The sequence below is a fragment of the Cyclospora cayetanensis genome, unplaced genomic scaffold (genome assembly GCF_002999335.1).
Source record: "Cyclospora cayetanensis isolate NF1_C8 unplaced genomic scaffold, CcayRef3 CcayRef3_contig_384, whole genome shotgun sequence".
Classification (NCBI taxonomy): Eukaryota; Apicomplexa; class Conoidasida; order Eucoccidiorida; family Eimeriidae; genus Cyclospora; species Cyclospora cayetanensis.
In genome coordinates, this window is record NW_020312352.1 from 1 (window position 1) to 10,325 (window position 10,325).

A 10,325-nucleotide genomic window follows, 5' to 3' on the forward strand; every position below is an offset into this window, starting at 1 on the left:
AACCCCCCCCCCACCCATAACACACTCACCACCACAACGTCCAAGAAAGCCCGCTCTCAGTCGGAGAGCCTGCGACAGCTTCAGATGTTTTTATACAACCAAGAGACGACACACCATCCTCTTATGTGACTAGAGATCTCACCTGTTCTCTCCCGCTCTCACACACACACACACACACACACACACACACACACATACACACACATACACACATACACACACACAAGATGCGTGCCAGAGATGTGGGGTGGCATACTAATGGGCACTTGTACCACTCCGTGCTGCACAGAATTTGAAGGCTGGAGCCTATGAATTCTGTTGTGCACACGCATGTACACATATATATCTGTACACACAGAAGTGACTAGTTGTTGTTGGAGCTGCTACTGCTGGAGGCAAACCGCCCTACCAGCAGGTCGTTTCTTTCATTTAAAAGAGCTGCATTTTGGGCTCTGAGTGAGACGACTTCTTGCTGCAGATCGTAGTAGTCTGCTACTTCTGCAGGAAGATGGGCGCCTCTACGCGCCGTCCTGCCGCGGCCACATCCACTGTTGCAGCTGCTGGAGGCGAAACAGCAAGGGCTGGGAAGCATGTGCATCTGCTGTTGCTGCAAATACGGCTCTCGACTGTCTTTCTTCGGCTGCCCGCAGGTTCCTTGGTAGCCTGGAATATTCCCAAAGAGAGACGCGTGGCCCTTTGCTTGTCGGGGGCATAATCGAGAGAACACCGGACAGCTCCCACTGCGAGAAATCGTGTGGGCAGAGGGGATGAAGGCGACATTTGCGATTTTGTTCATGTTTTTTTTGTCTCCCAGCGGAGTAGCATCCGCAATTCGACGCAAGGAAGAAGGCGTGCCTTCGATCTCGAAGATCCGGCGGCCCCGCTGTTGCTGGTGCTGCGAGAGGAATTTGCTGCTGCCTGCGACAGCAGCAGCAGGCAGTTGCTGTGAGCCAAAGCCGAGACTACTCGAGCCTGAGGGAGGGGGTGGCACATGCGAACGGCCGTCTAACTGAGTGCTGCTGGTCATTGACTGAGAGCCGTTCCCTGCGGCCACTTTCACCTCGCTCTGCGAGCTGTTGACGCTGCCTGCAGCCTTAGCTTGCGAGCGTAGCACTGCTGATGTAGCAGGCTGCTTACGCCCCATAGCACTGCTCATTGCCACAGATTTGCATCCTGCTGCTGATGGCTCCGCCGCTGCAGCAGGAATGCGGGAGCGCAGGACCTGCGGTTGTACAGGAGGTGCAGGGTTGGCGCCATCGTCATTAAAGCGAACCGTTCGATGGCGATCAAGGGTAGTCTGGGAGGTACGTGGGAACTGCGCGGAGGGCTGGGCAGAGTAGAATGGGCCAGACATCTTCTGCTGTCTAGACGTCTCCCTCCTGCTGCCCCAGGCGCGACTCTTCCGACTTCCTCCTCCGCAGGGCCTCTCCCCTTGGTCCTGTGATCCACTCGACGAGCTTCACAGGAGAGAGAGGGAGGGAGACAACGCCAGGAGGGATGAGCAGGGGTGGCTAGGCAACTACGGAGATAAGGGGAGAGCTAGGCAGAGAACAAGAGGCGAGCATAGCAGACGACCCAGGGCTTTATGAACGTCTAAACAGGTCGAAATTGCTTGAAAAAGGCGCTAAGGAAGTGAAATGGGTGGAGGAAGAAACGACGGCATTCGTCTGCTGCAAGGAGCCAGCCGCGGGATGTGCTGCGCCTCCACCTCAGCAGTATGACTCCGTTATTTCTTCTCGTCTACTGCATTTAGAGATTGTCCTAATAAGTTTGACTCATGAAAGCCAAGCACTTATAGCAACATGAGAGAGAGAGAAAGAACAGCGTAGACAGAGGCCACTGGACCAAGTACTGGGCGGCCGCCTGTCATTCGAGTCTTGTTCGCCCACGTGCGAGCGCTTTGCCCATCATGCCATGTTAAATCATAAAGTGTTCAGCTATTTATTGCCTAACTACGATCTGTCTGGCTACATAGACACCATAGCCTTCGACTCCCATGGGTCCACAGGGCTCTTTCCTAAATGCGAAGCTTCAGGCGTGCTACCAGAGTCGCGGAAAAAGACAACCACTGCACCGTGATTCCCCCTAGCTTACAGGCTTCGGGTCGACCCCTTAAGTATATGCTTCGGTGTACCTGCAACAGGGCATCTAACTGTCGCGTATGCAATGGAATTCCGCATATCCATAGCTTGTTATTGTAGGCAAGGCACACCAAAAGGGCAGTTAATGTGAGATAATCTCTTACATACGTTCAGCATGCGTAGACAGAGCAAATGAAGTTTCATAGTGTGCCTCGCCATGCGTTCCTGCGCTTGCAAAACCGAAAGCAATTGAGGTCCGAAGGATTTTCTCTCTCCCTTCCTGAGGCGCGTTCAGCACATGTAGAAGACATGCAACACGTGGTTCTATATGCAGCTATAAATGGCTTCTGGAGGCTCTACCAAGGCAGGATATTTGGGCTTACAAATGAAAAATTCTCGAAGCATGTGGTAGGCTGCTGGTGTATGTAGGGCCTTAAGCCACATTCGACGCTGTCTACTCTACTAATTTTCTACAAGAAGTATTTTAAAAATTGACTGCGTGGCTTTTTCTGCTGGTAGATCTAATTTGCTGGAGTACTGTTATCTCGTTACAAGAAGATTCACTGTTGTGTGCGATTGCACTATATGCTTTGTAAAACTAGTCATGAATGGTCGGAGTGCTTGAAGGGCGCAGCTCCATTCAGCCTAGCTGTCTCAGTCCTCATGTCTGGAACTCTGGAGGGAGTAAGCATGGAATGAGGGAGCACTTTCAGGCAGTGGTCAATTACTTTCTACAAAGTTTTTATTGGGGCTGGGGTTGAGCGCCATTCTACGGAGCCCCTATAAAAAGCAATACAGTTAGTTGCACCCCAAGCCCGAAAGCCTGGTTCTAAGACAGCTTCTTTGACAATTGGTGGGCCTCTGAATCTTATCTTAATGGTAAGGCATTGTAATCTCTTGATGCATGTTCGGTTGATAGAACTAGACTCCTACTGGTGTGAGGCCCCACTTGAGCCCTGATTTATGAAACCCATCATGCTTGATTCAATACGAACCTAACAGAAAGTTACTGACCGTTTTTGGAAAAGAACTGTCGCATTCCCATGACCGCTTCCCTTCTGACATGAGGGGAACGACACAGGGGGTCTCCACTGAGCTGCACCGGCCAGGTACTCCAAACTTCTACAGCGAGTTTCACAGAGCAACATACCGTGCCCATGCAAACATGATGCTTCTTATTGTATTGAGCTAGGGCCATTCTGCAGCAAGTTAGATATATGAAAAGCCACATTAAATAGGTGACTCTGCAGAGTGTCATTAGGTGAAACCATGGAAGTGTAGCTAAGCCCCACTACAAAACGCGGGTGGACTCAAAAACCGACAACATAGTAGTGTGGACGTGCTTTCGCGAGACGCAGGGTTACGTGGTCTTGTTCAGCATTGGCAGACACATTCCGCTACCGCTTCTTGGAGTTGGCCAAGCTTCCCTTGTGCTTTTCTCGGACTTTCAAGAAATTCACAGGTGTTTATGAAGGCCTTGGATTGTTCTGCCCCCGCAGAAGCCTCTAGTGGAGCCCCGTTAAGAATATGTTTTCAAAAGGGCGTCATGCAGATGCCTCTGCTTGCTGCATGGCGTGAGAGAAAGGGCCCGTACTTCTTGTGTTTGTTGGGGTCATGCGGTGTTTCCAGTATCTCATATAAACCAAAAAAGATAGTACGCGAGTAAGTAGCTCTAATGGAAGCGGTGCAGATAGAAGCACTGCCAAGTAAACAGTGTGGAAACTCCGTGCCTCGCAGGGAAAAGTACAGTGAAAAGTCCCTTCGCCTAGCGCATGTGGAGTGCCCAATATGTTTCATACCATCGCAGACTTATTCCAGCCCCTAAAGCACCTATAAAGAGGCCCCCAAGAGGCAGAGACGCCCCTTGAGGGCTCCCGTAGGTAGTAGCAACAACCTTTAACTGCTTCAAAAGACCGCTCTGCTCAAGCCTTCTGACCAACATATCCATCCACGTGCAGAGGACAATTCTCATTAAGGTTTTAGTGATGGAGGTCACATTGGAGTCTCCGCAGGCCATCCCCACTGCTCCCCCAACTTGATCTCCAGCGGCAACCCCCTTTTTGCGACGTCTGCAGACCCTCAAAGCGTTCTTCCGGAGAGAACTCACTGCGGAGGGTGCATAAAAGATAGAGGGCTAGAGACGGCCGCAGTGGCCTGGCCTGCAACTGCCGCACTTGGGGCCCCAACGGGGCCCCTCCCGTTGTGTTCACCCTAGGAAGTTTCCTCTAAAATTGTTGCACGCGCTCTGCCTCGGCACGGATCCGTGTAGGCATCTTGGGTGAATACACCCTTTTCTAAGGCCTCACCAAGGCCCCTAAGGGCGTCTGCTCAATTAGAGTCAAAAGATGTAGCTACAGTGGCAAGGCGCCACAGACAGCTGAAGCAATTCAACTGTACGAGCAGCCGCCGCAAAACCGCCCAACGTCAATTATGGAGATACGCCTTGCGAATGTCCTTCTGGTCAAACTGCGTTTCTGAGGGCATCCAGTGAAAAAGCACGCCATACCAGGGGATTCTCGAGTCACCGTGACCTCACCTGATACGAGCCACCTCAAAAGTTTCGCCTGTAGCGAACTGGCTAGCTACACGCCTTCCTTCCCTCCCTTACCAACAACTCCGACTTGCACATACTGGACAGCCAGCTAGGTCAACGGAAAAAAACCCCTTCATGAAAGGGGGTGTTCTCCATGGCTTACTGCAGTGTGGGCATTTGCGGTTGCGCGCCTTGACATTCTTCTCAATGCACTCTGCAGACCGGCCAAATTACAGACCAAACACTTAACTCAATGTCGTGTTTCTCCCATGTCTCCCATGTAAAGGCTCCACCCACTTCCCGCCCTCTCTGCAATCCTCACACTGCACGCCGGTTTGCATGCGGCCTTGCAACTCGGTCACTTCAATTTGTGCCCCTCCTTCTTGCCCTGCGAAAAGCTGCCTTTGTCGTTTTACCCCCTCCCCCCCCTGTCGGCGCGCTGAAGGCCGCTCAAGACGTGACATCCCTCAACTCTAACCAAGCAGTTCCATATGCACACCTTGGCAAAACATGTGGCCACATTTCATCAGCATGTGGTCCTTGAACCGCTCATTGCACACGCCGCAAAGAAGCCGCCGCTGAAGCACAAGCCCATGACGCTCTAAGTCAACCCACCATGTGTTGAAGCCTCAAACCCTAAGCACGCATCCATAAAGCCGAGCCCGCTTCCCATCTCTTCCCTTCCCTTCCCCTCGAAACTCACGCGCATCGTTTCATTTTCCTCTTGCAGCAAATTATTAATTGCCAGAGAGGGATCTTCCGCTGCCGCGAGCACTGCGCACATCACCAACAGCAATCCTACATCATGAACGTTCCCTTATTCTTTCTAATCTGTGAACTGCTAACCAACTCTATGAGCACTGCAAACCTCAAAGGCATCCACCAGCTATGAGAGAGAGACTCCTGCCCACATCTTTTGCGCTCCTGCTTCTCGTGTCTCTCTTTCAGCTTCTCGAGTCGCTTATCCGCTTCCGCTCTGGCCTCTGCCTGCCTCCTGAGTGAAGCCTCCAGTGCTTGCAACTTCGTCTGGTGCTGCTCGAGCACACTTGACGATGCCTAGGGACGCAAGCAAACCACACACCTATACACGCCATTAGACAAGGACCACGCGGCACCTGTGCCCTGCCTACAAGAAAACAGCGTCCAGGAAGACAACTCTCCCACGGAAATGAAACTTGCGTTCACTTGTACGACCTATTGTCTAAATAAGGGTGACACACTTTGTTCGCTTCAGTCAGCAACTGCAGCTCCCGCGTCATTTCGTCGTTCTGCAATAATACAGAGCACATACACGCGAAAAGCCTTGCGTCCAACCCTTAACTCCAACAACCCTGACCTCTCAAGTACAACCCATAGGCTGAATCCCCTGTGTCTAGATACAAGAGCCGCCGCACGCTTTTGAAAAGCTTCTCGCGCTCGCTCCGAAGGGCTTCAAAGCAGGTTGCAATTTCATCGCGCTGCTGATCTGCCACGACCTGCACTCAAATGCACATACACCCCATGCGCCTCGCTCCCTAATGAGGCCCCCTAAAGAGCCGAATACGCGCCAAGCAACCCCCCTAAAATGTAAACCCTAAACTCTGCGCACAGCTCTGCGCTGGGCCTGCTGAAGAGCATCCGAGAACGCCCTTGCGCTTGCAGCCAACTGCTCGACGTGCTGCTTCTCAATTTGTAGCTTCTGATCCTGCAGCCGTCCAATCCGTTGCAAAAGCAGCAGCTGCTGCTGCGCTGCTTCTGCCGATGCCTTCTGCTGCAGCAGCGCCTCATCCCTGCGCGATAAAAGACATACACACGCAATGCAACGTAGAAGCAGCGACGTCCTGTGATTGTTCTAGCTCCCCAGATGAGTGCTGCGCTGTATGCTGCGGCAGGCACACACAGCCCCCTCCCCCCTGCTGCTGGAGGCACGTTCTTCAGACACACGGCTGCAAGCAACCAGCTAGACAAAGGGCAGCATCTGAGGAAGCGCTTCCCCACCGTTCCCTCAGTTGCCTCAGAAGAGATTCATAGTGCGTCTGCCTTTCCTCGAACGCCTTCGACACTTCTTCCAACTCTTCGGTAACGTGCGAGTATTGCTGCAACAGCAATCACAGCCAGGCAGCAAGCGCAGCACATCAGGAAGAGCATCGGCAACAGCAGCCAGGCCGTAGCGACTTTGGACCCAAAGAAGATATAGAAGCGCTGGCGTTTGCCCAACACACACATTTGCCGAATTCCAGACTGTGACTGGGAGTTTTCCCACCTGGCGAAGCTCTGAGACCTCTGCTTCTAGCTCCTGCTGCTCATTCAGCCGTCTCTGCATCGCCTGCAGCAAACGACGTACTGACATATGACACATGTTCCATGATCCCCTTCCACGGAGAAATCAATAAATACGCTTCGAGCTTCCAGTGCCTGCCCCCAGCGCCTTTTGGCCCCTTAGCGGCTGCCTCCCGTCGGATCCAATACTTACCTCTAGCTCGATCCGCAATCGCGAACCCTCTTCTTCCGCCGAGGCACCTGCCGAAGTCTGCTCCTCCTTCACGGCTGCTTCCCTTGCTGCTGCATCTGCCGTTGCTGCATCCGTGGCAGTGCCTCCAGCAGTACGCAGAGAGCTGCTGAGGCGCAGGCAGTTCATCTCCTGTGCAGCCACACATAAACAGATCCACACGACTTTGGCTGCTGCTGCAGCAGCTTGCTGTGATGAAGCAGAAAGGTACAGCTGCAGCTGGGCACCAGCCCATAGGAAGCGGCAACAGCAACGCGCAGCTGATGACTGCACAGGCAGGAGGAGGCGGCGCGGCGCAGGGAGCATCAAAAGTCAAAGAGGGAGGCCTTTAAGAAGCAAAAGCAGGGCCCAGAGCAAACTCAAATGACAGACGCGAGAATGACAGCAGCGGCAAGAGGAATCCTCAACCTACAGAGACCTTCAACGCTTCTATGATCCGCTGTTTTTCAGCCTTGAGCCGCTCATTCCGCACTGTACCGCCAAAGCAGTCAGAAACAGCCAGCCAAAGAGAGTCGCATGTGCAACAGACGCAAACACAAGGATTCCATGAGGATAGAAGCAGTACAGATGCAATAGCTGCGAGCACAAGGAAGCATCCGTACCGAGCACTTGGTTGCTTGCGTTCTTGAGTTGGTCATACTGAATTTTCAACTGCATCTGCTGTAGGGCACGTTGGGAGGCCGTCGTCTCCAGCTGTTGTTGCATGTGGCGTGAGGCTTCCAGCTGGTCCTTCAAGGCATTCACCTACAGCAGGTAAGCATTGGGCCGCATATGTACTTTAATAGAAGGACGCACCATTCAAAAAGGATAGGAGAGGGTCCAAATTGTGCTATGAAGAAAGGCGGATCCGGGGAGCAGCGCGGAAGAAACGCAAAGGCAGTGGCCACACGCAGAGCAAAGAAACGGCGTGTTAACTACATCTTACAATCAGAGGCATCCAGAGCCGCAGATACGTACATGCATACATACAGAAACACATACAGACACACACACATATATATACAGCGAAGTACCTCTAGAAGGACACTTTCCTTCTGTGCCTTGAGAGTTTGGTTCTCTTCCAACAAAGAAGTCAGCCTCTCAGAAAGCTGCTCCCTTGCTTCCGCTTGCTTCCGCTGCACACACCCGCAAAAACCTCCACACCCCTTTAAGCCCTCAGCTGTTTGGGCGTCAGGCCTGTCCCCGCAGCTGCTGTGTCATCGAAAGCGTAGCATTCGAATCGTACCGCCAGCTCGTCGAACGCTGCATCTGTTTTGCTCTGCTCCGCCAGCAGCTCGCGCCGTAGTTCATCAACTTCGGTAGACTTCGCTGCCTGCAAGCACAAACTCCGAGCCTTAAACGCCTTTCTTTGACGCGCACATATATAAGGGCTGCAGGCACTGTCCTAGTGCCTTGAATCCCTCCGTTTTTTCCTTATTGCATCGCCTCGCTCTCGTCATTCATTGTGCATGCAAGCACACACTCCGTAAGACCGTTCTCCTCACAACACTCCATAGAGAACAGTCGGCTAGCGTCCTCACGAGACGTATCCGTTAGGCCAGTGTTCAGTCTGCTCTGCCTACGAGAATTTTACTGCATGCCACAGCCACCATTACGAGTCCAAAAAGCCTCGCAGATACCGCTCCCTGCTCGATTCTCAACCCCGACACCCACGCACCAGAAGTAAGTCCCTTTCCGCACAGAGCTGCTGGAGCTCAATGAAGGGAGGACTGCTCATAATCTGAATTCTCTTTACGACAGGCATGGCCGCAGCTTCGTCGGCAGCCTTCCTCAGCTTCGCCTGCTCCTCTACCAGCTCCTGCAGCTGCTGCTCCTTCTGCTGTAGTCGAACTGACAGAACTGCAACCGAATCCGACTCGTCCTCACCCCCGCTATCATCGTGCTGCTGCCGTTCCTGCTGCTGCTGCATGCCTTCCTCACTCACACCATCAGCTACCGCCGGGCTTGCCGGAGATTGACCCTTTGTTGCACCCCCCCCCTCTGTAGTTGAAGCTGGTGCCGCAACTGCTGCCAAATGCTGCTGCTGCTGCACGGTTGCTGCAGAGTCTAACGTCGAGTCGTCCTCCCGGATCTCCTCGCCTTTGATGGCTGCTGTCAAGAGTGCAGCCGCTGCAGGAGCTCCCGTTGCAGCATGCAGCATTACCTGCTGCTTTTTGAGCCGCGAAATCTCTAGTTCTGCTGCTGCTGCGGCAGCAGCGGTGCTGGCATGCTGCTGCTCAGCTATCATAGCCCTCGTCCGCCAGTCACCAACGCGCAGCCGCAGACGCCGCACAGCCGCCTGCAGCGAAAGACATTTGGGGCAGAGGCCTGCTGCTGCTGCTGCTGCTGCTGCTGCTGCTGTTGCTGCTGTTGCTGCTGCTGCTGTTGCTGGGGCACCGGCCGCCGAGGTAACAGCTGAAGGCGTCGGTGTGCTCGCCTCGTTAGAAGCTTCATCGCTGTCAGCACTGCTGCGTAAGGCTGCAACGGGTGCTGCAGGAGCAGCCTCTGTACAAGATGAAGCCGAAACGTCTTTAGCCTCCCGCAGGGGTCCCCCTGGCTCAGACGGGCGGATGCGTTGCAAAACAAGCTTCTGCACGAGCTCGCAAGACCACTTCCTGCATGCAAGGAGGCGCTGCTTGAGCTGCCGCAAGTCCGAATCGCCGCTGCCAGCGTCGCTCCTCTTCTCTTCGCTGCCGTTCGCTACTGGGCAGCCGCCAGAGGCATCCGGTACTAGCAATGAGCGCAATGCTTCTTCTTCTTCTTCCGAACTTACGTCCTCGCTCTTGCTGGTGCCGCTGCTGCTGCTTCCCTTCTTCGCATCCCCGCTTTTGCTGCGTCTGCTGCTGCTCTCCGGGATATCCGCGTCGAAAAGACAGACCCCTGCAAGCACGCCAAAAAAGGCAAGCCTTCCTGGCTACACCGCACGTGCTCGCCTAGCCCTCTAGAAGTCACAGCCAAACCCGTAAACAAAGAAATCTACGGCAACTGCAGAAACCAAGCAGCGGGATGCGAGCAAAAACGAGCGAGCGAGCGAGCGAGCGAGAGAGAGAGAGAGAGAGAGAGAGAGAGAGAGAGAGAGAGAGAGAGAGAGAGAGAGAGAGAGAGAGAGAGGGGGAGAAAGAGAGAGAGAGAGAGGGAAGGAAGGAAGAGAGAGAGAGAGAGAGATGGAGAAGGAGAGAGAAGACAGACGAGAGAGAGTGAGAGAGCTAAAGATCTTATGTCAGAACACTAGTATGATGAAGCT

The 10,325-nt window shown here is 53.5% G+C and overlaps 1 protein-coding gene across 1 annotated transcript; it reads right to left on the reverse strand.

Moving 5' to 3' along the window:
• Positions 1 to 4,509: 4,509 nt before the first annotated feature.
• Positions 4,510 to 9,882, reverse strand: LOC113146544 (RING finger protein PFF0165c-like; the record flags this gene model as incomplete). The annotated part of the gene is given in 16 exon segments (XM_026334212.1): positions 4,510 to 4,555; positions 4,778 to 4,826; positions 5,135 to 5,192; positions 5,318 to 5,388; positions 5,526 to 5,670; positions 5,835 to 5,882; positions 6,009 to 6,089; positions 6,203 to 6,383; positions 6,592 to 6,689; positions 6,857 to 6,919; positions 7,067 to 7,168; positions 7,515 to 7,573; positions 7,705 to 7,846; positions 8,116 to 8,217; positions 8,328 to 8,414; positions 8,760 to 9,882. Coding segments are annotated over 16 exon segments (2,455 nt in total), but the record flags the coding sequence as incomplete, so codon positions are not given.
• Positions 9,883 to 10,325: the final 443 nt, after the last annotated feature.